Source organism: Chiloscyllium plagiosum, unplaced genomic scaffold, assembly GCF_037043375.1.
Source record: "Chiloscyllium plagiosum isolate Xiang-an unplaced genomic scaffold, Cpla_swu_hap1 HiC_scaffold_13, whole genome shotgun sequence".
Taxonomy (NCBI): Eukaryota; Metazoa; Chordata; class Chondrichthyes; order Orectolobiformes; family Hemiscylliidae; genus Chiloscyllium; species Chiloscyllium plagiosum.
In genome coordinates this window covers 84958092-84985204 of record NW_028270151.1, presented here as the reverse complement: position 1 = coordinate 84985204, position 27113 = coordinate 84958092, and the positions used below count along the sequence as shown (strand labels likewise).

Sequence of the window (27113 nt, the reverse complement as noted above, 5' to 3'; positions counted from 1 at the left end):
GCATACACACACACACACAAACACAGACACACACACACAAACACACACACAGACACACACATACACAGACACACACACATACACACAGGCACACACACACAGACACACAAACACACACACAAACACAGACACACAGACACACAAACACAGACACACACACAGACACACACACATACACACACACAAACACAGACACACACACAAACACAGACACACACAGATACACAGACACACACACAAACACAGACACACACATACACAGACACACACATACACACACACAGACACACACACATACACAAACTCACACACACACAGACACACAGACATACACAGACACACACACACACACATACACAGACACACACACACACACACAAACACACACACATACACACACATACACACAGGCACACACACACAGACACACAAACACACACACAAACACAGACACTCACAAACACAGACACACACACAGATACACAGACACACACACAAACACAGACACACACACATACACAGACACACACATACACACACACAGACACACACACACATACACAAACACACACACACAGACACACACACTTACACAGACACACACACACACATACACACACACATACACAGACACACACACACACACATACACACACACATACACAGACACACACACAGACACACACACATAGACACACACACATAGACACACACACATAGACACACACACAGACACACACACACATACATAAACACACACACACAGACACACACACGGACACACATGGGCCAGATCCTGAATTATAACAGCAGCTACCCAAGCACACCCAAGAGAAGCTGCATGTGCACGCTGTTCAAAAGTGCTACATCACACTGCTGCACTCCCCACCTGCAAAAGGAAGAAGAAGAAGACCTCGACAGAGTCTTCACCAAGGATGGATATCCCTGCTACTTCATCCGCTGATGCCTAACAGACCAACAATATGGCAATGACGTGTTACGACCCAACACACTAACTTATATAAAAAATGTCTCGGAACTGACAGCCCAACTTCTCCGACCACTCGGATTTATGAGAGTCCATAAACCAGCAGCCACGCTCAGACAACAGCTCAGCAGGACAAAAGACTCAATACTCATCATATGCGGGAGAAACGTGGTGTATATGATTCCATGCAAAGACTGCATGAATCACTATATAGAACAAACAGACAGACGACTAGCGATCCGCATTCATGAACATCAACTAGCAACTAAGTGCCATGGCCAGCTGTCCCTAGTATTAATACACACAGATGGCGAGGACCACTAATTTGACTGGGACAACACAACAATGATAGGAAAAGCCAAACAGGGGAATAGCCAGAGAATTCCTAGAAGCTTGGCACTCATCCACCGGCTCTATCAAGAAACACACTGATGTAGACCCAATATCCCGACCACTGCAATGAACAACCAGAACTGGCAACCGGAAGCAGTGGGAACAAAACCAGATAAATTCCAATTGACACAGTACAGCAGAGCTTGACAAGAGGCTCCACAGCACTGAGGATGTCACCTCGGCGACACACCTGCAAACCAACTTCCCAGCTCAGCGAATATACCCATAACAACTACACTTTTTTATGATTCACCATTAAGACTGTGATAAAACCTGGTGTTCAGAAGACATTCAGAGATTAACGTTAAGCATCGCTACACAAGACTAGCTTCATATCCTCTGCGTTAAGTAGGGCTAAAAACCTGAGTGTGCATCTTTCTGAATTTAATTTCCTTAATGTTTTATTTGCTGTTAAGATATCCTCAACAATAGCCTGTTTCATCATTGTAATTGGTTCCAGTACTTCATAACTATCAACAGGTCTAGTCTGACCGTACAAGCATTCAAGCTTCTTAACTGATCTGTTTCCCTCTTTGGATGCAAAATTCACCTTCCTATATAGATATGGCCTAATTCATCAGGATACAATTAGCACTTTCCAAGTAAGACTGTTGATCCAATGTCACTACTTCTGGTCTAAATCTACATATGTAGTTAAAGACCCCTGAGGACTGACATCTAATCTTAAAATGCTCCTTTTATTTGATCAATCGCACATAGTTCAAATTTCCTAAAAACGCCCCTCAGAAAATCATTGACATGCATCATAAAGATGCTTGCCAGTTTGGCTGTCATGTTGTAAATGTACTGTCTTTCTGTGACTCCTTATAGGCTTAGTCTGAACCTTTTCACTCCTTCTGCTCTTCTCATTTGAGATGTAGCATACCCTGGACCAATACTTGTTTCTGTTGGGCTTGTATACATGTGCGATATCAGGAGAACATTCCTGAGTCTGCTTTAAGCTGAATGCAACCTACTTTCAGCAAGCCATACTGGACTGAGAAGCACCAAACCTTTGTTAAATTGTTCAATTCATAAACACATCTGTTTAATTTCCACAGTGCCCTTTCTATATCACCTGCTTCTTCAGATGGTTTCGGAAATGCTTCCCTTTGAAATATTTCACCATGCAAAATGCAGCTTTTACATTGATTGATGTACACTTCCAGGAGTATTTTAAATGAGTTCACGTATCATTTTCCCTGCCGTAAGAGAATACACTAATATCGTGACCATGAGGTTTGTCTTTGAAATCTCAGACTTTGAAATCTGGCTTTGCCTGTCTGTCCTATCGGTGAGCATTTTTGCTGTACATATCCGTGTGCATGTTAAACCTAGCTGACTCCTATTTTGTTTAGGTTTGATTTATTATTGTCATATGCACCTAAGTACAATGAAAAGTTTTGTTTTTCATGTAGCACAGGCAGATCATAACATACAAAGGCATATAGAGCATAGGGTGAGTGAACAGAACGAGGAATACAGAGTTACGGCTGCACAGGAGGTGTACAAAAGCAAGATCAACATTAGGTTTGAAAATTGAGAAGTCTGCTCAGAAGTCTAAGAACAACGAGGGAAGAATCTGTTCTTGAACCTGTTGGCATGTGTGTTTAAGCATTTGTATCTTCTGCCTGATGGAAGAGAGTATAATTGGGGTAGGAGGGGTCTTTGATGATGTTGGCTGCCTTCCTGAGGCAGTGAGAAGGGTAGATGGAGACAGTGGATGGAAGGTTGGCTTGCGTGATGGACTGGGCTGTGTTCACAAATCTCTGTAGTTTCTCATTGTCCTGGGCAGGACAGTTGCCATGATGCAGCCAGATAGTATGCTTTCTATGGTACATCTATAAAAGCTGGTGAGAGTCCTTATGGACATGCTGAATTTCCTTAGCCTCCTGAGGAAGAAGAGGTGTTGATGTGCCTACCTGGCCATCGCATCAACAGATTGTTGGTTATCGTCATGCCTAGGAAATTGACACTCTTGACCCTCTCCATCTCAGGCCCATTGATATAGACAGGGGCATATGCTCCTCCTTGATTCCTGAAGTCAATGATCAGCTCTTTCGTTTTGTTAACATTGAGGGAGAGATTGTTGTCTTTGCACCACATTACCGAGCAGTCCATCTCCTTACTGTACTCTGTCTCGTCATTGTTTGGTGGTGTCAGCAAACTTGTAGATGGGGTTCGAATGAAATTTGGCCACACAGTCATGAGTGTACAGGAATTCATTCAGAGGCTGAGTATGTATCCTTGTGGGGCCCCAGTGTTAAGGATTGTCATGGAGGAGGTGCTGTTGTCTATCTTGCAGTCTGTAGGCCAGGAAGCTGAAGATCCAGTTGCAGTTCTTATCTGGTACCTCAGTGTATGTGCCAAATTATTTCCAACTCCCCAACTCTCTTTTTTAGGTATCCCTTTATCTCCTCATCTTCAGGTTTACTTAAGCAACAAAAATCTCTCAATAATCACTTTTACTTCTTATGATATTCATACCTGTCCTGTGACCCTTATCTTTGTCAAACTATGACCTTGGCTCATCCTCCTATCTTGTTTGAGACAACGATTACAAACCTCCCCCTCCTATCCCCACAATAACTTTCACAAGTTTCCAAGTACCAGCTTCACTTTCAGAGCCATTTTTAAAACTTGCATTGTCTTTTCTATTCTTCCACATTTTTAGGTCATTCCGGCAATCCTTGGACCTTACCTTCTGTCCTTTGTCTTGCCTATTTAGCCAATGTTGTATTCCCTGTTCTCCATATTATGGTGGCATCCCTCCAGTTGTTGCCCCCTTCAGACTATATGTGACTCCAGTATCAACTCTTGGTAGTTACCATATAGCAAAAATAGCCTTATCCTGTTCTTCAGCATCACTATGTGCATATTTAATCAGCTCATCATCTATTATCACCTAGTTCTAATTGATATCTGATGGATACAAAGTGCACAGGACTTGAACACTTGTTATGATTTATTCAGATTGTGTAATCAGTGCCAATTAACTTGATGAATACACCCAGACAGTTTGGCTCCCATGTTGTAAATGTACTGTTTTTCTATCACTTACTCTGGAGCTTTCCATTCTTTTGCTCTCCTCATTTGTGATGTACCATACCCTGGATTAATATTTATTTCAGTTGGCCTTTCATGTTACCTTAACACTCACCAAATGTGTTCTGAAATCTCAGCTACACTAAATGTCCTTCTGTCCTGTTAGCTTGACTACAGTCGATAAGCACCCCTACACTGCAGGTGAGGAAAGGGAGAGACTCTCAGACTCCTAGTCCTTATTGGGACTCAGGGCAATAAAAACTTCTATTAACCTACAAAATCAAAACTCTCAAAACACCCACTGTTCAACTGCCAGTGTCAACACTACTGGCTGCAATGTTGTCTTATCTGCTCTTCACAATCAATTGAGAATCAATCTTTGTAATCTTTTTTTGTGACTTTAATCTTTTTACTTCTTACTTCTAATCTATGTGTGCGTGTGACGTTAATATTTCTTCTCACATTCAGTAATTAATAAACTGACTCTTCCTTCGATTCACTATTTCAGAAGCACAAGTTGAATTGGGTTTGGGACAAAGGTACCCACCAGGGAAGGGAGCTTTAATTAATTAATTTTGTTGTAACCAGCTGTGGGAACAGGTGAATAAAGAAGGACAGCCAGTTCATTCCTCCTCAGCCCAGGCGCTTAACAGTTTCCGGTAACCCATCTGGAACTGTAATGAATTGGGGAACGTCACTGGGGTCTGATCATAACACCCTGCATTCAGGATATTCAAGTGCTCAGAACAAGTGAAGCTGACTGTAGTCCCTTCGCAAACCAGGAATAATCCATCATTAAGGTATGCATTATCCCGGACTCCTGCATCCTCTAGTGGGGGTTTTAACCTCTGAGCTGATGGATGGTCAAACTGTCCATGGAGTTATTTGACTTATTTTCTTTTAAATTGCTGTTTCCTGAGACAGTAGCATTTGCTTAATCCTTTGATTACAAGAGCTAAGTCTTTTTGAAGGAACAAAATAATGTTTAAATTGTGTAAACTGCAAATCCAGGGAATTCTCAAAAACAACTACCCGGGCACATTCCAGTCCAATCTTATTTGAGCCGTTTTCACAGTCAGCCTGCTCCACAGTAAAGATGTTTCACTTGACTCTATTTCTCAAAGAGTCACAGAGTCACCGAGTCATCAGGTCATAGAGATGTACAGCACGGAAACAGACCCTTCGGTCCAACCCGACCAGATATCCCAACCCAATCTAGCCCCACCTGCCAGCACCCGGCCCATATCCCTCCAAACCCTTCCTATCCATATACCCATCCAGATACCTTTTAAATGTTGCAATTGTACCAGCCTCCACCACTTCCTCTGGCAGCGCATTCCATACACGTACCACCCTCTGAGTGAAAAAGTTGCCCCTTAGGTCTCTTTTATATCTTTTCCCTCTCACCCTAAACCTCTAGCTCTGGACTCCCCCAAACCAGTGAAGAGACTTTGTCTATTTCTCCTATTCATGCCCCTCATGATTTTATAAACCTCTATAAGGTCACCCTTCAGCCTCCGATGCTCCAGGGAAAACAGCCCCAGCCTGTTCAACCTCTCCCTATAGCTCAAATCCTCCAACCCTGGCAATATCCTTGTAAATCTTTTCTGAACTCTTTCAAGTTTCATAACATCCTTCCAACAGGAAGGAGACCAGAATTGCACACAATATTCCAACAGTGGCCTAACCAATGTCCTGTACAGCCACAACATGACCCCCCAACTCCTGTATTCAATACTCTGACCAATAAAGGAAAGCATATCAAACGCCTTCTTCATTATCCTATCTACCTGCGACTCCACTTTCAAGGAGCTATGAACCTGCATTCCAAGGTCTCTTTGTTCAGCAACACTCCCTAGGACCTTACCATTAAGTGTATAAGTCCTGCTAAGATTTGCTTTCCCAAAATGCAGCACTTCACATTTATCTAAATTAAAATCCATCTTCCACTCCTCAGCCCTTTTTCCCATCTGATCATGATCCTGTTGTAAAAATAATTTACTCCCGCTGTGTTGCATATTGTTATCACAAAATCCAACGTAATTTGAGTGTAGGGGAAACAAAATTTTTGGGTTTCAGCTTTGGGCAGTTCGCATAACTCTTGGTTGATGCTGGATGCGTAAAACAGTTGCTCCTGTGAAATGAAGATAGTTTCAGACTGCTAAGAATTTAGTTTAAATGTTTCAGACCGGGAATGTTTGGAATAAACCCTGAAGGGGTTGTTTGAGACTGAGAAAGTCTAAGCTCAGTTGTTGCTAGCGTCTGGGAAGTACTTATTGGATTCTCAAGATGGGAAATTGAAGGCACAGTTAAATTGAGCCCTACAGATGTGAAATAGAAGGAGATTCTCTCTGATGTGAGTATTGCAAAGGAGGCATTTTGGATTTGACGGGGCTGTATTTTACCATGTGATTCTAACTCATTAAATGTGTGTTATATGTAAAGAGTTTAGCTTATTCCATGTTATTTTAATTTTTTTGCATATAAACTTCTGTTTTATTTTACCATTGAGCCTCTAACACTGCGTGCTTGTGTTTTAGTGAAAGACTACCTCATCAAAACCAAAACACACAATATGATCAATCAAGCCAGATTTCAGTCTGGGATCTGAGTCGTCCAGTTATAACATCAGCTGAGATCATAAGACAATATAAAGATTACAATCAAAAAGTGGTATCGACAGGGTGAATGTGGTCAGGATTCCTCCTCATGTGGGTGAACTAAGGATCATTGATTAAAAATAAAGGGTCAACCTGCTTAAGAAAGGAATGATGAGAATTTTTTAAATGGAGAATCCTAAGTCTTTGGAACTATCTTGCTTAAAAGATGGTGGAAACTGAGTTTTGGGGTAAAGGTAGTTAGAGTCTTGATAAGCAATGGGGTGAAAGGATATTGAGATTGATGGAAAGTGGAATCATTGGATCAGCCATGATCTTATTGAATGGTGGAGCAGGTTTGAGAGACACTACACCTTCATTGATTTGTACATTCATGTGTACCATCCATTATCAATGATTGATGAGATGACTGAATATGATCATTACATTTGCTGATGGCACCACAATAGGTGGGAAGGCAAGTTGTCAAGGGAAGTCTGAAAAAGGGGTACATACAGGTCAAAGTGAGCAGGCAAAAACAAAACTGAAGTATAATGTCGGGAAATGTGGAAGTGTCCACTTTGGCAGGAAGATTAGAAAAGTGATATACTTTTGAAAAGGAGAGAGATTCTAGAACGGAAAGATACAGGGTGATCTGGGAGACCTAGTGCATACTAAAGGGTGACTCAGTGGTTAGCACTGCTGCCTCACAGCACCAAGTACCCAGGTTCAATACCACCCTCGTGCAACTGTCTGTGTGGAGTTTGCATGTTCTCCATGTGAGTGCTTGGGTTTGCTCCGATCTCCTCCCACAGATCTGCAGGTTAGCTGGCTTGGCCACGCTAAATTGCCCCAGGGTGTCCAGTGACGTGCAGGCTGGGTGGATTAGCTATGATAAAATGTGAGACGTAAATGTGGGTTCACAGGGATAGGGGTCTGGGTGGCATGCTGGTTGGAGGGTCAGTGTGGACTTGATTGACTGAATGACCTACTTCAACACAATTGGGGCTCTACGATTCATGTATTGTTAATACACAGGCCCAGCAAATGGAATGTTGGTGTTTACTTCAAGGGAGAATGGTATATAAAAGTAAAACATTTCCTGCACCTCCACAGGGTCTTGGTGTAGCAACATCCAGAGCACTGTGTACCGTTTTGATCTTCCTGTTTGGATGGAAAGATATAATTGCTTTCAAAGCAGTTCAGAGAAAGTTCACTCAAATCATTCCTGGGATGAAGGCATTTTGCCAAGAGGAAAGACTGAGCAGGTTGGGTCTATTCCCATTGCAGTTCAGAAGAATAGGAGGAGATTCAAAAATTTAGGATTGTGGTAGGACTGGATAAATGGATGCCAGGAGGATTACTCTTGAGTGGGAGACAAAAGCTAGGGGATAGAGCTTAAAAACGAGGTCCCCCTTTTAATACAGAGATGAGAAAATGTTTTCTTTCTCTCTCGAAGGTTCATTGGAATGTGGAATTCCCTTTCCCGAAAGGTCACAAAGGTTTTTAAATTCATTCCAGGCTGATTTAGATAGATCTTTTGTAGACAAGGGAGCCACAGAGTTAGAGAGATGTACAGCACAGAAATAGACTCTTCGGTCCAACCCGTCCATGCCAACCAGATATCCCAATACGGCCTCATCCCACCTGCCAGCACCTGGCCCATATCCCTCTAAATCCTTCCTATTAATATACCCATCCAGATGCCTCTTAAACATTGTAATTGTGCCAGCCTCCACCACTTCCTTTGGCAGCTTGCTCCTTACATGTACCATCCTCTGCGTGAAAAAGTTGCCCCTTAGGACCCTTTTAAATTTTTCCCCTCTCACCCTAAACCAATCTCCTCTAGTTCTGGACTCCACTACCCCAGGGTAAAACACCTTGGCTATTCACCTTATCCATGCCCCACATGATTTTATAAACCTCTGTAAGGTCACTCCTCAGCCTCCAACACTCCAGGGAAGAAAATGCCCCAGCCTATTCAGCCTCCCCTTATAGCTGAAACCCTTGAATCCTGGCAATGTCCTTTTCTGCACCGTCTCAAGTTTAACAACATCCTTCCTATAGAAGGGTGACCAGAATTGTATGCAGTAATTTAAAAGTGGCCTCACCAATGTCCTGTAGCTAAGAGTAAGTGAGTGCAGACAGCAAAGTCAGAGTGACACCACACTCGACCAGTCATAATCTTCCTGAATGATAGAGCTGACCCAAAGGCTGTATTCCTGATGAAGGGCTTTTGCCCGAAACGTCGATTTCGCTGCTCCTCGGATGCTGCCTGAATTGCTGTGCTCTTCCAGCACCACTAATCCAGAATCTGGTTTCTAGCATCTGCAGTCATTGTTTTTACCAAAGGCCTATTCAACTAGCCTACTGCTGCTCCTTAAGCCCTTTAATAAAATAACATGCAATTTGTGGAGACAGCAGATTTTACTGTGTCAAGTATGCTGTGATGTGGCTCTGTGTTTTCATGCAATTGATTTTATGGTGACCAAGGAATTAAGGTTAGTCCATGAGTACATACTGTAAATGCATAATATTAAAGGCATAGGAAAGGGGGAAGCATATTAGACCCCTCACTGCTTCGGGAAAGAGCTCAAATCAGTAACGTGGGGAATAGATACAAAGAGAAGGATGCACTGTCAATGTTTGTCTCTGAGTGTCTCTCTCAGCAGCACGGTTCATCTGAATTGATGAGAGCTATTCCTCTGACATGGATCAGAGGAGAAAGGATCCCCTCCACTGCCTGGCCAAATGGGTCATAACAGGACATTTCCCTGTCATAGGCCAGCCCGGGGAGAGCCACTTCCCTGTGATGTGATAGGTGATAGGCCAGCCCGGGGAGAGCCACTTCCCTGTGATGTGATACGTGATAGGCCAGCCCGGGGAGAGCCACTTCCCTGTGATGTGATACGTGATAGGCTACACTGGGGAGAGCCACTTCCCAGTGATGTGATACGTGATAGGCCAGCCCGGGGAGAGCCACTTCCCTGTGATGTGATACGTGATAGGCCAGCCCGGGGAGAGCCACTTCCCTGTGATGTGATACGTGATAGGCCAGCTCGGGGAGAGCCACTTCCCTGTGATGTGATACATGATAGGCCACACTGGGGAGAGCCACTTCCCTGTGATGTGATACGTGATAGGCCAGCCCGGGGAGAGCCACTTCCCAGTGATGTGATATGTGATAGGCCAGCCCAGGGAGAGCCACTTCCCTGTGATGTGATACGTGATAGGCCAGCTCGGGGAGCGCCTCTTCCCTGTGATGTGATATGTGATAGGCCAGACTGGGGAGAGCCACTTCCCTGTGATGTGATACGTGATAGGCCAGACTGGGGAGAGCCACTTCCCTGTGATGTGATACGTGATAGGCCAGACTGGGGAGAGCCACTTCCCTGTGATGTGATATGTGATAGGCCAGCTCGGGGAGAGCCTCTTCCCAGTGATGTGATACGTGATAGGCCAGACTGGGGAGAGCCACTTCCCTGTGATGTGATACGTGATAGGCCAGCTCGGGGAGAGCCACTTCCCTGTGATGTGATACGTGATAGGCCAGCTCGGGGAGAGCCACTTCCCTGTGATGTGATACGTGATAGGCCAGCTCGGGGAGAGCCACTTCCCTGTGATGTGATATGTGATAGGCCAGCTCGGGGAGAGCCTCTTCCCAGTGATGTGATACGTGATAGGCCAGACTGGGGAGAGCCACTTCCCTGTGATGTGATACGTGATAGGCCAGCTCGGGGAGAGCCACTTCCCTGTGATGTGATACGTGATAGGCCAGCTCGGGGAGAGCCACTTCCCTGTGATGTGATACGTGATAGGCCAGCTCGGGGAGAGCCACTTTCCTGTGATGTGATACGTGATAGGCCAGCTCGGGGAGCGCCTCTTCCCTGTGATGTGATACGTGATAGGCCAGCTCGGGGAGAGCCACTTCCCTGTGATGTGATATGTGATAGGCCAGACTGGGGAGAGCCACTTCCCTGTGATGTGATACGTGATAGGCCAGCTCGGGGAGAGCCACTTCCCTGTGATGTTTAGATTTAGATTAGATTACTTACAGTGTGGAAACAGGCCCTTCGGCCCAACAAGTCCACACCGCCCCGCCGAAGCGCAACCCACCCATACCCCTACATTTACCCCTTACCTAACACTACGGGCAATTTAGCATGGCCAATTCACCTGACCTGCACATTTTTGGACTGTGGGAGGAAACCGGAGCACCCGGAGGAAACCCACACAGACACGGGGAGAACGTGCAAACTCCACACAGTCAGTCACCTGAGGTGGGAATTGAACCCGGGTCTCTGGCGCTGTGAGGCAGCAGTGCTAACCACTTGCCACCGTGCCGCCCACGTGATATGTGATAGGCCAAACCGGGGAGAGCCACTTCCCTGTGATTGTGGCAGAAATGACAGCTTCCAAATTGTCATGTACCCATTACAAATCAGGAGACCACAAACAGGAAGTGCCTTCAATAACAGAGCTACAGCTGCCTTGGAATGACAAGGACAGAACCATAGTGAGCCACTGAAAAGGCTCTTCAGCCCATCGAGTTTGCATCAACCAAAACCAACCACCTAACTATTCTAATCCCTTTTTTCCAGCACTTGGCCTTGTATGCCTTGGTATCACAATTATACATCTTAATATTTTATGTGTTTATCGGCTTCTCCCACACTTGCAGGTTGTGAGATCCAGATTCCCAACAGTCTCTGGGTGACAAAATCTTTTATAGAATCATACTGTCCCTACGTTTCAGATACAGGCCATTCAGCCCACAGCAGCCCTCCAAAGAGCATCCCACCAAAACCCACCCTATCCCCATTACCCTGCATTTCCCATTGCTAACTCCCATAACCTGCACACCTCTGGACACTGCAGGGCAATTTAGCATGGCCAATCCACCTAACCTGCACATCTTCGGACTGTGGGAGGAAACTGGTGCACCCGGAGGAAACTCACACAGACACAGGGAGAATGTGCAAAAATTCACACAGACGGTCGCCCGAGGCTGGAATCCTTTTTGTCTCGTCTCCTCTAAACCTTCTGTCCCTTTGCCTTAAACCCATGCTCCTTGCTCACTGATCTTTCCATCAAGGGGAAAGATTTCTTCCTACTAGCCTATCCACGTCCTTCACAATTTTATACATCTTAATCCTGTCCTCTCTCAGTCGCCTCTGCTCTCAAGAAAATAACTCCAGTCTGTCCAATCTCTCTTCCTAACTGAAACTCTCCAGCCCAGGCAACATCCTGGTAAATCTCCTCTGCACCCTATCCCATGCTATCACATCCCTCCTATAATGTGGATTCCAGATTCCAGTTTGCATATGTTGCTTACCCACCCTGCTCTTGATTAGTTAGAAAGCTCAGAAATGACTGAAGGTGTGAGGGGGATTGTGCCCTTTCTAAGAGATTCCTCGATCGCTCCTTCAGCAGGAATGGACACCCACCAGGAACCGAGGAGTATTGCTAAAAAGAAAGAAGACATGATCTTGGAGTTTGTCACCTTGCAGTCACCAGCACTAACACAAGGATGAGAAACGTCATCACTCCATTCTCCAAGAGTATCAATCGTTCATCGTTTGGTATTCCCGTGTTTGTCCTGATGAATGCCAGATTTGACAATAATTGTCTTTTCAGCAAAGCCAGCGAGTGTTGGAACGGAGGAGAAGGACACGTCTGGCACAGGGGCTCCCTGGCATCAACACGGTTTGGCTTTGTTCTGTATTGATGGTTAACGTGTAATGTACATGCCACTGGTCAGTGCTTGCCTGTGAGTCAGAATGTATGTAACACCACCATCTGCTTACAGGGTGATCATGTGTGGCTCGAAACTAACACAGGAGGAGAGTTCAACGCAGCAATTGGAGCAGTGGTGAAGCTGATGGGTTCCGGCAAGATGCTACTATTGGATGATGAAGGAAAGGTCAGTCAGCAACCTCTGTCCACACTCATTTCCACCTTCATCAGGGCACGCTCCCCTCATCTTTAACTCACCTCGTCCCTGCTCCATTTCCTTCGGGAGTGACAGGCCTCCAATCTCTGAGAGTCGGCGCTGGCTACATTTCAGTTAGCTTGGCTGTGTCCTGGGTGGGCAATAAGTGCAGTGGAAGGATGGGGGGGTAGACAGGAGCAATGTCAGACTGGCCATCATCCTCTTGAATGGTGGAGCAGGATTGAGGGTTGAATGGCCTAATCTTGTTCATATTTCTTACAGTCTAAAAGACTGCCATTCCCAAATGCACACACTCACACACCGACACAGACACACTCTCTCACACACACCCACATTCACACCCAACCACACTCACACCCACACCCTCACACACTCACACCCACATACACACACACACTCACTCACACACACACTCACCTACACACACACACACCCACCCACATGCACACACCCACTCTCGCACACACCCACACTCACCTACACCCACACTCACACTCATCTACACACCCACACACTCACTCACTCACACACACACGCTCACTCTTACACACACCCACACACTCACAGAAACACACACTCTCACACACATACCCACATGCACACACACTCACACACTCTCTCTCTCTCACACACACACACACACGCAGACACACTGACACAAACACAATATGATATAATGGAAGCAGCTCATACATGGGGCAGCACGGTGTCTCAGTGGTTTGCACCAGAGACCTGGGTTCGATTCCATCCTTGGGTGACTGTGTGGAGTTTGCGTGGGTTTCCTCTGGGTGCTCTGATTTCCTCCCACAATCCAAAGATCAGCAGGTTTGGTGAATTGGCCATACTAAATTGTCCATAGTGTTCAGGGATGTGTGGGTTAGGCACATTAGTCAGGGGTAGATGTAGAGTAATGGGGAGGGGATTGGGTCTGGGGGGAGGGTTACCCTTCAAAGGGCTGGTGTGGACTTGTTGGGCCAAATGGCCTGTTTCCACACTGTAGGGATTTATCCTTTATCCTTTACATGCTGTGAAAAATGCCTGATTTCATGGCAGTCTCTGTTTTGCCTTTAGGAGCAGTGGGTTGGTACCTCGAACTTTAACAGTGTGCGCCCCATGCACCCTACCTCAGTGAAGGGGGTAGATGACATGATCCGGATCGGGGACTTGAACGAAGCTGGGATATTGCACAACTTGCTCATCCGATATCGGGAAAACATCATCTATGTAAGTCCACCTCCCCGGAGAAATGTAGCCTCAGGTATAATGGGGCCTGCATCTTACAGCAGCAGTTAGGGATGGGCAATAAATGCTGGCCTAGCCAATGACGCCCCACAACCCGTGACTAGGTAAGAACAAAATGCCACAGTGCACCGAGACGGGGTCCTGCTGCGGTCACTGAGTGTTACGATAGTGGTGGGGTAACATTACCGGCTTGTACTTGTTCAGGCGACTGTCCGAGCAAACTGCAGGAACACTGGCAATGAGGCTGAGAGACTTGGTCTAGAGCCGGGGTTTCAGAGACTGGGTGAGGGAGAGGAGAACAGAGTTTACAGAGGGATTTCCGTACTCTGCAGCCAACAGGTGACTTAAAGCGAGGCCACAGGTAGAGGTGTGACACAAGGTGGGAGGGGGGGAAGCGCACACAGAGTGTTCAGGTCAGGGCGGTTTGGGAGAAAGAAGCCATGAAGGACTTTGAATTCCTCTTCAACAATTTAACAATTTTAAATCATTGAGGCATCAGCGAGGGGGCCTGACAGAATGGGAGCAGGAGATGTGCGTGTGTGAGTGTGCCTGTCAATGGGAGATTCGGTCAATGGTGGATCCTCTCAATGAATAGGTTTTCAATGGTGGAACCGTCATGGTGGATCCTGCCAATGGGTAGGTTTCCGTCAATGGCAAATCCTATTAGTGGTGGAACCTCGCAGTGGGTGAATTCTCTCAGTGGGGAGGTTGCCATCAGTGGCAAATCCTGTCAATGTTGGAGCCTGTTTGTGGGTAGGTTCCTGTCACCGGTGGATCCCATCACAAACAGCTTCAAGTCGTGGCTCGCTGATCTGCTGGTTTACACTGACCTCCATTGTGTATTTTTTTGTGAACTGCTTTCCCTTTTGGGACAGCGGGAGGACTTCCAGGCCGATGACCATCCTGCATTCTACACACTCCTTTCATGGCCAACATGCCCTGGTGGGGATTCAAAGCTGGAGCCTCTGTCTCAGTGGTAGGGATATTACCTCACTGCAGCACAGCGGCTCCAGTTTTATGGTGATACCCCAAGTCTGAATCCAGCCCCTTGTTGGTGGGTCAGTGACATTAGTCATGGAGTCATTGAGTCATACTGAATAGAAACAGGCCATTCAGCCCACCATATCTATGCCGACCAATAAACACCAAACTACACTAATCCCATTTACCTGCACTTGGTCCATAGCCTGCTAAGCCCAGGCATTTTAAGTGTTCAACCACTTCTTAAATGTTGCCTCCACCACCCTCTCAGGCAGTACATTCCATATTTCTCTCACACTCTGGGTGAAAAGATTCTTTTCCTCAGGCCCTTTCTAAACCACTAACTCCTCACCTTCAGCTTATGCCCTCTAGTCTAAGACACATCTATCAAGGGGAGAATATTTTAATGATCTAGCCTATCTATTCGTCCCATAATTTTGTATATGTCAATCAGATTTCCCCCCTCACCCTCCTCTGTTCCAGGGAAAACAAACCCAGCCTATCGCTCCTCATAACTGAGATTTTCCTTCCTGGGCAACATCCTGGTGAATCTCCTCTTGCACTGTCTCCAGTGCAATCATCTCCTTCCTATAACCAGAACTGCACACAGTATTCCACCTGTGGCCTAACCAATATCTCATAAAATTGTAACAAGACCTCCCTGCTCTGTATTCCATGCCCTGGATAATGAAAGCAAACATCTTTGTACCTACTCTATCTACCTGTGCTGACAAGTTCAGAATCAATGGACATGTACACGAATGTCCCTTTGTTCCTCAGTACGGTCCAGGCACCTAATATTAATCCTTCCCTTATTAGACTTTCCAAAATGCATCCAGGAGAAAGTGAGGGCTGGAGATCAGAGCTGAAAAATGTGTTGCTGGAAAAGCGCAGCAGGTCAGGCAGCATCCAAGGAGCAGGGGAATTGACGTTTCAGGCATAAGCCTTTCTTCAGGAATGAGGAGGGTGTGCCAAGCAGGCTAAGATAAAAGGTAGGGAGGAGGGACTTGGGGGAGGGGCGTTGGGAATGGTGGAAGGAGGTTAAGGTGAGGGTGATAGGCTGGAGAGGGGGTGGGGGCGGAGAGGTCGGGAAGAAGATTGCAGGTCAAGAAGGCGGTGCTGAGTCCGAGGGTTGGGACTGAGAAAAGATGGGGAGGAGGGGAAATGAGGAAGCTGGAGAAATCTGTATTCATCCCTTGTGGTTGGAGGGTTCCTAGGCGAAAGATGAGGTGTCATGTTGCCATGGTCTGGCGATGGAGGAGTCCAAGGACCTGCATGTCCTTGGCGGAGTGGGAGGGGGAGTTAAAGTGTTCAGCCACGGGGTGGTTGGGTTGGTTGGTCCGGGTGTCCCAGAGGTGTTCTCTGAAACGTTCCGCAAGTAGGCGGCCTGTCTCCCCAATGTAGAGGAGGCCACATCGGGTGCAGCGGATGCAGTAAATGATGTGTGTGGAGGTGCAGGTGAATTTGTGCCGGATATGGAAGGATCCCTTGGGGCCTTGGAGGGAAGTGAGGGGGGAGGTGTGGGCGCAAGTTTTGCATTTCTTGCGGTTGCAGGGGAAGGTGGCGGGAGTGGAGGTTGGGTTGGTGGGGGGTGTAGATCTGACGAGGGATCGCAGAGGGAGTGGTCTTTTCGGAACGCTGATAAGGGTGGGGAGGGAAATATATCCCTGGTGTGGGGTCTGTTTGGAGGTGGCGGAAATGACGACGGATGATACGATGTATATGGAGGTTGGTGGGGTGGTAGGTGAGGACCAGTGGGGTTCTGTCCTGGTGGCGATTGGAGGGGCGGGATTCAAGGGCGGAGGAGCGGGAAGTGGAGGAGATGCTGTGGAGAGCATCGTCAACCACGTCTAGTGGGAAATTGCGGTCTTTGAAGAAGGAGGCCATCTGGGTTGTTCGGTATTGGAACTGGTCCTCCTGGGAGCAGATGCGGCGGAGACGAAGGAATTGGGAATATGGGATGGCGTTTTTACAGTGGGCAGGGTGGGGGGAGGTGTAATCTAGGTAGCTGTGGTAGTCGGTCGGTTTATAGTAAATGTCTGTGTTGACTATAAACCGACCAACTCCCACAGCTACCTGGACTACACCTCCTCCCACCCTACCCTCTGTAAAAACGCCATCCCATATTCCCAATTCCTTCGCCTCCACCGCATCTGCTCCCAGGAGGACCAATTCCAATACCGAACAACCCAGATGGCCTCCTCCTTCAAAGACCGCAATTTCCCCCCAGACATGGTCGACGATGCCCTCCACCGCATCTCCTCCACTTCCCGCTCCTCCGCCCTTGAGCCCCGCCCCTCCAACTGCCACCAGGACAGAACCCCACTGGTCCTCACCTACCACCCCACCAACCTCCAGATACATCGTATCATCCTTTGTCATTTCCGCCAGCTCCAAACGGACCCCACCACCAGGGATATATTTCCCTCCCCTCCCCTATCAGCGTTCTGGAAAGACCACTCCCTCCATGACTCCCTCATCAGGTCCACACCCCCCACCAACCCAACCTCCACTCCCGGCACATTTCCCTGCAACCGCAAGAAATGCAAAACTTGCGCCCACACCTCCCTCCTCACTTCCCTCCAAGGCCCCAAGGGATCCTTCCATATCTGCCACAAATTCACCTGCACCTCCACACACATCATTTATTGCATCCGCTGCACCCAATGTGGCCTCCTCTACATTGGGGAGACAGGCCGCCTACTTGCGGAACGTTTCAGAGAACACCTCTGGGACACCCGGACCAACCAACCCAACCGCCCCGTGGCTGAACACTTTAACTCCCCCTCCCACTCCGCCAAGGACATGCAAGTCCTTGGACTCCTCCATCGCCAGACCCTGACCACACGACGCCTGGAGGAAGAGCGCCTCATCTTCCACCTAGGAACCGTCCAACCACAAGGGATGAATGCAGATTTCTCCAGCTTCCTCATTTCCCCTCCCCCTCCCCCTCCCCCTCCCCCTCCCCCTCCCCCTCCCCCTCCCCCTCCCCCCTTATCTCAGTCCCAACCTTCGGACTCAGCACCGCCTTCTTGACCTGCAATCTTCTTCCCGACCTCTCCGCCCCCACCCCCTCTCCAGTCTATCACCCTCACCTTAACCTCCTTCTATCTATCGCATTCCCAACGCCCCTCCCCCAAGTCCCTCCTCCCTACCTTTTATCTTAGCCTGCTTGGCAGACCCTCCTCATTCCTGAAGAAGGGCTTATGCCTGAAACATCGATTCTCCTGCTCCCAAAACACATCACCTCACAATTATCAGGATTAGATTCCATCTGCCTTTACTCTGCCCAATTTACCAGCTGATTGATATCAGACTGTAGCCTGAGACCATCCTCCTCACTATCAATGCACCATTAATTTTTGTGTCAATTGCGAACTTACTAATTACACCTCCTATATTCGCATCCAAGTCATTAGTGAACATAATAAACAGCAAGGTCCCAGCACTGATCTCTGTGGTATAGCTGGTCACTGGTTTCCAATCACAAAAACAACCTTCCACCATCACCCTTTGCCTCCCATTTGCAAACCAGTCTTGGGTCCAGTTTGCCTTGGGTGCCATGGACTCTTACCTTTTGGACCAGCCTTCCTTGTGGGACTTTGTCAAAGGCATGGTCAAGCCTATGTCAACCACGTCATCTACACTACCTTCATCAATATATTCATCACCTTTTCGAAAGCCTCAATGAAATTAGTCAGCCAGGATCTCCCTGTAACAAATCCATGCTGACGAGCCCTGTCTTTGTAAGTGTTGATTCCGACTGTCTGAGTTGTTGTTGGGAGCCAAATTGCAAAGGAAGTGAGGGCGGGTTTGCAGATCCCTGGGAAAACGTCCCATTCTGAGCTCTCTGACGTTTTCCCTCCATCAGACCTACAGCGGATCTATTCTCGTCGCCCTTAACCCATACCAGCTGCTCCCGTTGTACACCACCGAGCAGATCAATCTCTACACCAACAGGCACATCGGAGAGCTGCCCCCTCACATCTTTGCCATTGCCGACAGCTGCTACAACAACTTGAGGAAGAGCAGGAAGGACCAGTGCTGCATTATCAGGTGAGCAGTGTGAAAAAGGGGGCTCAGTTACTTCCATGACCTATGGCTCATGTGGGCTCAGGGGGATGGAAGGGCCATACCCTGCCTTCTGGGACCTAAGACTTGCTGACCATTGAGGCCGTGAATTGGTGGAGTGACAAACAGCAGACCTGGGGGAGCGGGGGGGCATTCCAGTTTTAAAGACATAGATTGGTCACAATAAGAATATCCAGCAGTATTGGGCAGTATTATGGCTCTGTGGTTAGCACTGCTGCCTCACAGTGCCAGGGACCCAAGTTCGATTTCAGCCTCGGGCGACTATCTGTGTGGTGTCTGGCACTGTGAGGCAGCAGTGCTAACCACTGAGCCATTGTGCTACCATGTGAAATCTGTGTGAATTCTTTCTTCTAAGGGCAGCACGGTGGCACAGTGGTTGGCACTGCTGCCTCACAGTGCCAGAGACCCAGGTTCAATTCCCACCTCAGGCAGCTGTCTGGGTGGAGTTTGCACAGTCCAAAGATGTGCAGGTCAGGTGAATTGGCCATGCTAAATTGCCCGTAGTGTTAGGTGCATTAGTCAGAGGGAAATGGGTCTGGGTGGGTTACTCTTCAGAGGGTCGGTGTGGACTTGTTGGGCCGAAGGGCCTGTTTCCACACTGTAAGGAATCTAATCTAGGGATGTGTAGGTTAGGGACCAGAGGAATCGCAAAACCTGTGCCCACACCTCCTCCCTCACCTCCATCCAAGGCCCAAGGGAGCCTTCCACATCCATCAAAGTTTTACCTGCACATCCACAAATGTCATTTATTTTACCTGTTGCTCCCGATGTGGTCTCCTCTACACTGGGGAGACAGGACGCCTACTTGCAGAGCGCTTCAGGGAACATCTCCAGGACACCCACACCAACCAACCTCACTGCCCCGTGGCCGAACACTTCAACTCCCCCTCCCACTCCACCAGGAACATGCAGGTCCTGGGCCTCCTCCATCACCATACCCTAGCCACCCGATGCCTGGAGCAAGAACATCTCATCTTCTGCTTCAGAACCCTCCAAGCACACGGCATCAATGTGGATTTCACCAGTTTCCTCATTTCCCCTCCCCCCACTTTACCCCAGCCCAACCTTCTAACTCGGCACCGCCCTCAGGACCTGTCCGACCTGTCGATCTTCCTTCCCACCGATCCACTCCACCCTCCTCTCCGACCTATCACCATTACCCCCACCTCCATCCACCTATTGCACTCTCAGCTACCTTCCCCCCAGACCCACCCCTTCCCATTTATCTCTCCCTCCAAGGCTCCCAGCCTCATTCCTGAAGAAGGGCTTATGCCCGAAACGTCGATTCTCCTGTTCCCTGGATGCTGCCTGACCTGCTGCGCTTCTCCAGCAACACATTTTCAGCTCCCAGCCTCATTCCTCATGAAGGGCTTTTGCCCTTCATCATTGATTTTCCTGCTGCTCGGATGCTGCCTGACCTGCTGTGCTTTTCCAGCACCACACCCTTGACTCTAATCTCCAGCATCTGCAGTCCTCACTTTTGCCTTGGGTAGGGGAATGAGTCTGGGTGGGATACTCTTCGGAGGATTGGTGTGGGATTGTTGGGCCAAATGGCCTGTTTCCACACTATAGGGATTCTACGATGATAAACTGGTCAATTTAGCACAGCCAATTCACCTGACCTGCACATCTTTGGACTGTGGGAGGAAACTGGAGCACCCGGAGGAAACCCCACGCAGACACGGGGAGAACGTGCAAACTCCACACAGACAGCTGCCTGAGGCTGGGATCGAACCCAGGTCCCTGGCGCCGTGAGGCAGCAATGCTACCCACTGTGCTGGCTGGGTGGATTAACCACGGGGCTGTGGGGAGAGGGTTAGTGTAAGCTTGATGGGATAGTGTAGGGCTCCCCACTGTAGGGATTCTATGATCCATTCAGATTACACATATCCTGATCTGTCGCGGAACATTAAACTCCTACAACAAAGTTGTTCAAAAAGGTAACAACAATCGCTGAGAGCTGTAACAGAACATTCTGTCAGTCTTGTGATACAGCCCAGAATCCACATAATTTCGGTCCACATGGGGATTTTTCAGACTGTCGAAGGACAGATAGTGCTCCAATGGGAGCAGTTTGTGAATTATCAAACTCAACTTCTCCATGAGCTGTACCAGTCTAAATATTTTATTTTGTTTTATCACCAAAACGGTCAATCTATTTATCCTTTGTGCTGCTAACCAGAATAAAAGAGACATCCACCAGAACTTAAAAATAAAACTCGTTTATTAGAAGTAAACTTAATCTAACAAGAAACCTGGTAAATGATTAACCCACGACACAAATTTTCATTTGGAAGAGATTCCACACTCCATAGGGAGAGGGCCAAAAGGGGGAAATGACTGTGAATTTGAATCCAAGTCTGCGATGAAGTATGGGACCAGACGCACATATTATCCTCGATTTTTTAAACATTTTTTAATATAATTTTGATCTCACTGTTTGTGTACCTTCTCTGCAGCTGGAAGGTTGTATTCCTCGCTCTGTTCTAGTATCCTAATGCACTTTGTATGGTATGATCTGTCTGTACTGCACGCAAAACAAAACTTTTTGCTGTAACTAGGTACATGTGACAATAGTCAATCAAATCAAATCAAATTTATTGTATTCAGAAAAGACACATGTCGGCTTCCTACATACACGCTCATGTGAACCAGCAAGCCCTCTTTATATTGTTAATTAAACAATGTCCTTAACAAAATAACAAGGATACAATTATTACAGGTCTCAGTCAGCCACTTGACGGGGGCTGTATGAAGGGAGCAATTAGGACTGTCTGGTTGAAGAGAAGTTTCCAGAGGTGGTCTATAGTTAGGAACTTACTCGGCTAACCAAGGTCTCTGTGTGCTGAGTGATGTTGGAGGTGGGGGTGGTATCAGGTGTACTTTGTTGGGGTGGGCAGAGGTCAGGGTTTGTATGTGTGTCTCTGTGTGCGCGTGTGTGTGTATGTGTCTGTGTGTGTGTGTCTGTGCGTGTGTGTGTCTGTCTCTGTGTGTGTGTGTCTCTCTCTCTCTCTGTGTATCTGTGTGTGTGTGTCTGTGTGTGTATGTCTGTGTGTGTGTCTCTGTGTGTATGTGTCTGTGTGTGTGTATGTGTCTGTGTGTGTGTATGTCTCTGTGTGTGTCTGCGTGTCTGTGTGTGTGTTTCTGTGTGTGTATGTGTCTCTGTGTGTGTGTGTGTCTGTGTGTGTATGTGTCTCTGTGTGTGTGTGTCTGTGTGTGTGTGTATGTCTCTGTGTGTGTGTCTGTACATGTGTGTGTATGTCTCTGTGTGTATCTGTGTGTGTGTGTCTCTCTCTCTCTCCATGTCTCTGTGTGTGTCTGTGTGTGTGTGTCTCTCTCTCTCTCTGTCTGTGTGTGTGTGGGGCACAGTGGATGATAAAGCAGCACAAAATGACACCGAGTGTTTGTGGTTTCAGTGGGGAGTCGGGAGCCGGGAAGACGGAGAGTGCGAAGCTAATCCTGCAGTTTCTGGCTGCAGTCAGTGGGCAGCACTTGTGGATCGAGCAGCAGATTCTGGAGGCCACCCCGATTCTGGAAGGTAACACTTACAGCAGGAAGCATCAAACTGAGAGCTCAGCGGTGAGAGATATGTCTGAGAGTTCAGACTCTCTAAGAGTGACCTGTTCAAGCTCCTGCTCCCTATATAATTTACAAGTGAGGACTCTTATGTTGTGTGATTGCAAAGTCAGAAGTCACACAACACCAGGTTATAGTCCAACAGCTTTATTTAAAATCACAAGCTTTCTGAGCAATGCCCCTTCGTCAGGCACTTTCTTCTTCAACTGATGACCGTGATTGATCCAACACTTCACTGCCTTTTAGCCACTGCAACCCCTTGTAGCCAAGGTACACTTACCTCATTTACAATCGGAAACCTGTCCAAACCTAGTGTTACTGTTTTTCATGCTTTTAGGGACTGATAGGTGAATGTCACATCTATGTTTCAAATTCTCATTCTGTCCCTCAATCTGCTTCCCTGCCCCTCATAAAGCAGCTTTTACAAGCGGGAGAGAACAGATGCAAGCGGGAGTGGATGAGGAACACATCCATGTGGGGGGCAGTTCCACAGGCGGACTCTGGCAAGGAGACGGTTCCATACTGGGGACAGATCCTGGATGGGGAGGACAACAGGGGGACAGTTTCATAGGTGGACAGTTCCATGGGGGGCAGTTCCATAAGGGGGCAATTTGACATGGGAGAACAGTCCAAAGGGGGATAGTTTCATAGAGGGAGAGTATCATAGGGGGACAAATTGACCTGGGGGACAGTTCCACATAGGGGAACAATTCAACATGAGGATAGCTAGACTTGGGGGAACAGTTCCACATGGGGTACAGCTCCAAATGGGGGATAGTTCGAGGAGGACAGTTCTACATGGAGGACAGTTGCACACAGAGGGACGGTTCTGCATGGGGGATGGTTCTGCATGGGGACGGTTCTGCATGGGGGACGGTTCCTCACAGGGCACCGTTCCCCATGGGGAACATTTCCACCTGGGGGACAGTTCCTCACAGGGCACCGTTCCCCATGGGGGACAGTTCCTCACAGGGCACCGTTCCCCATGGGGGATATTCCACCTGGGGGACAGTTCCTCACAGGGCACCGTTCCCCATGGGGGACAGTTTCACCTGGGGAACAGTTCCTCACAGGGCACCATTCCCCATGGGGGACAGTTCCACATGGGGGACATTTCCACCTGGGGGACAGTTCCTCACAGGGCACCGTTCCCCATGGGGGACAGTTCCACATGGGGGATATTTCCACCTGGGGAACAATTCCTCACAGGGCACCGTTCCCCATGGGGGATATTTCCACCTGGGGGACAGTTCCTCACAGGGCACCGTTCCCCATGGGGGATATTTCCACCTGGGGGATAGTTCCTCACAGGGCACCGTTCCCCATGGGGGGTATTTCCACCTGGGGGACAGTTCCTCACAGGGCACCGTTCCCCATGGGGGACAGTTCCACATGGGGGACATTTCCACCTGGGGGACAGTTCCTCACAGGGCACCGTTCCCCATGGGGGACATTTCCACCTGGAGGGCAGTTCCTCACAGGGCACCGTTCCCCATGGGGGACATTTCCACCTGGGGGACAGTTCCTCACAGGGCACCGTTCCCCATGGGGGATATTTCCACCTGGGGGACAGTTCCTCACAGGGCACCGTTTCCCATGGGGGATATTTCCACCTGGGGGACAGTTCCTCACAGGGCACCGTTCCCCATGGGGGACAGTTCCACATGGGGGACATTTCCACCTGGGGGACAGTTCCTCACAGGGCACCGTTCCCCATGGGGGACATTTCCACCTGGAGGGCAGTTCCTCACAGGGCACCGTTCCCCATGGGGGACATTTCCACCTGGGGGACAGTTCCTCACAGGGCACCGTTCCCCATGGGGGATATTTCCACCTGGGGGACAGTTCCTCACAGGGCACCGTTTCCCATGGGGGATATTTCCACCTGGGGGACAGTTCCTCACAGGGCACCGTTCCCCATGGGGGACAGTTCCACATGGGGGACATTTCCACCTGGGGGACAGTTCCTCACAGGGCACCGTTCCCCATGGGGGACATTTCCACCTGGAGGGCAGTTCCTCACAGGGCACCGTTCCCCATGGGGGACATTTCCACCTGGGGGACAGTTCCTCACAGGGCACCGTTCCCCATGGGGGACAGTTCCTCACAGGGCACTGTTCCCCATGGGGGACAGTTCCTCACAGGGCACCGTTCCCCATGGAGGACAGTTCCTCACAGGGCACATTACCCCATGGGGGACAGTTCCTCACAGGGCACCGTTCCCCATGGGGGACAGTTCCTCACAGGGCACCGTTCCCCATGGGGTCATTTCCACATGGAGGACAGTTCCTCACGGGGCACCGTTCCCCATGGGGGCAGTTCCTCACAGGGCACCGTTCCCCATGGGGGACAGTTCCTCACAGGGCACATTACCCCATGGGGGACAGTTCCTCACAGGGCACATTACCCCATGGGGGACAGTTCCTCATAGGGCACCGTTCCCCACCGGGGACAGTTCCTCACAGGGCACCGTTCCCCATGGAGTCATTTCCACATGGAGGACAGTTCCTCACGGGACACCGTTCCCCAGGGGGGACATTTCCTCATGGGGGACAGTTCCTCACAGGGCACCGTTCCCCATGGGGTCATTTCCACATGGAGGACAGTTCCTCACGGGACACCGTTCCCCAGGGGGGACATTTCCACATGGAGGACAGTTCCTCACGGGACACCGTTCCCCAGGGGGGACATTTCCTCATGGGGGACAGTTCCTCACAGGACTCCGTTCCCCATTGGGGACAGTTCCAAATGGTGGGTAGTTCCAGATGGCGGGGTAGTTCCAGGGGAATATTCTATGTGGCAGGCGGTTCCAGGGGGACAGATCCATGAATGGTACCTTTATGTTGTTTTGCTGTTGACTGATAGTCAATCTGTGAGACTGCTGACCAGATACTATCGATGATCCTGTTTGTCTCAAACTGCCTTTAACACCATTCCTTTCACAGCTTTTGGAAATGCAAAAACTGTAAAAAATGACAATTCCAGCCGCTTTGGGAAATATGTTGAAATCTACTTCAGCGATGATGGAATTATCGAGGGTGCAAAGATTGAGCAGTATTTACTGGAGAAGTCCCGAGTCTGCCAATTGGTGAGTGCCCCGTGATTGGTCAGGGCAGTTCCAATTTAACACTGGCTCCCACAACCCAAAGTAAAATTACAACTGAGCCAATGGCCAGGATTAGACTCTCTCAGAGTCACTCACTGTCCAGTTGTTGGTTTGGGAATGTTGTCTCAGCATGGTGAGGAAGCCAGTTCCTCTTTTAGCATTGTTAACCCTTCATAGTAATGTCCATCAAAGCAGCCAGTCCACCTCCCACAGCCCGAGGTATAAACACTTGACAGTGAATCAAATTCCAGGGCAATGGCGGTAAGGATTGTGTTGGCCGGGTCGGGGGTTTTGGTCTGCTGAAGACCTGCAAGCATGATGGGCTGAATGGCCTCACGTTTGCTACGCTTCTATAAATTTGTCATTTCCGCCGAAACAAGTCTTCAATATACTGGTCCTGAATCCCCTGGTGAACAGGATATTTTGGTGTGTGTGAGTGGCTCACAGACTCACTGATGGAGGCCCATTGCATCTGATGCCCTGTCCATCAGTGGGGTTAGCGACACTGCCAAACCACAGGCCCAGATTGTGGGCACGCAGGCCTGGAGATCAGAGCTATCACTCTTGTTCTAGAACCAGTTGTTAGAGACATTAGGATGTGGGTTTGCATCCATGATTTGGAGATGCTGGTGTTGGACTGGGGTGTATAAAGTTAAAAATCACACAATACCAGGTTATAGTCCAACAGGTTTATTTGGAAGCACTAGCTTTCGGAGCACTGCTCCTTCAGGTGGTTGTGGAGAATCCCAGCATGGCAAAAGGTGGTGAAATTTGAATTCTGTTTTAAAGGGGAATAAAGGGCTAATCTAACAGCAGCCAATGGACAAAACCCATTCACTCACGTTCCTTAGGGGAGGAAACCTGTCATTCTTACTCAGTCTGGTCTACATGTGGCTCTCGACCCACAGCAATGTGGTTGACTCTTAACTGCCCTCTGAAATGGTCTAGAGGCCTATCATTTAAATAGCAGCTAGGGATGGGCAGCCTTGCCACCTTGGCCACATCCCATGCAAGAAAAGTCAAAGAAATACATTGAGAGGCATCGGTTACACAAAGACATTACCAGATATAAAGGCATAATGGGCAAAATATTACTGGGCCAAATCAGGGGGGGATGGGTGTAAGGACCAGTAGAGTTGG

At 48.5% G+C, this 27113-nt stretch overlaps 1 protein-coding gene across 1 annotated transcript in view; it reads left to right on the top strand.

Annotated features, from left to right (window-relative positions):
• LOC122548117 (unconventional myosin-VIIa-like) overlaps positions 1-27113 on the top strand; it is a 563326-nt gene that overhangs the window by 35440 nt on the left and 500773 nt on the right. Inside the window, exons 2-6 of the mRNA XM_087993862.1 lie at positions 12833-12946; positions 14048-14200; positions 19071-19255; positions 22708-22829; positions 25813-25955. Of these exons, the coding sequence (XP_087849988.1) occupies positions 12833-12946; positions 14048-14200; positions 19071-19255; positions 22708-22829; positions 25813-25955 (717 nt within the window). The remainder of the gene's footprint in view (positions 1-12832; positions 12947-14047; positions 14201-19070; positions 19256-22707; positions 22830-25812; positions 25956-27113) is intronic.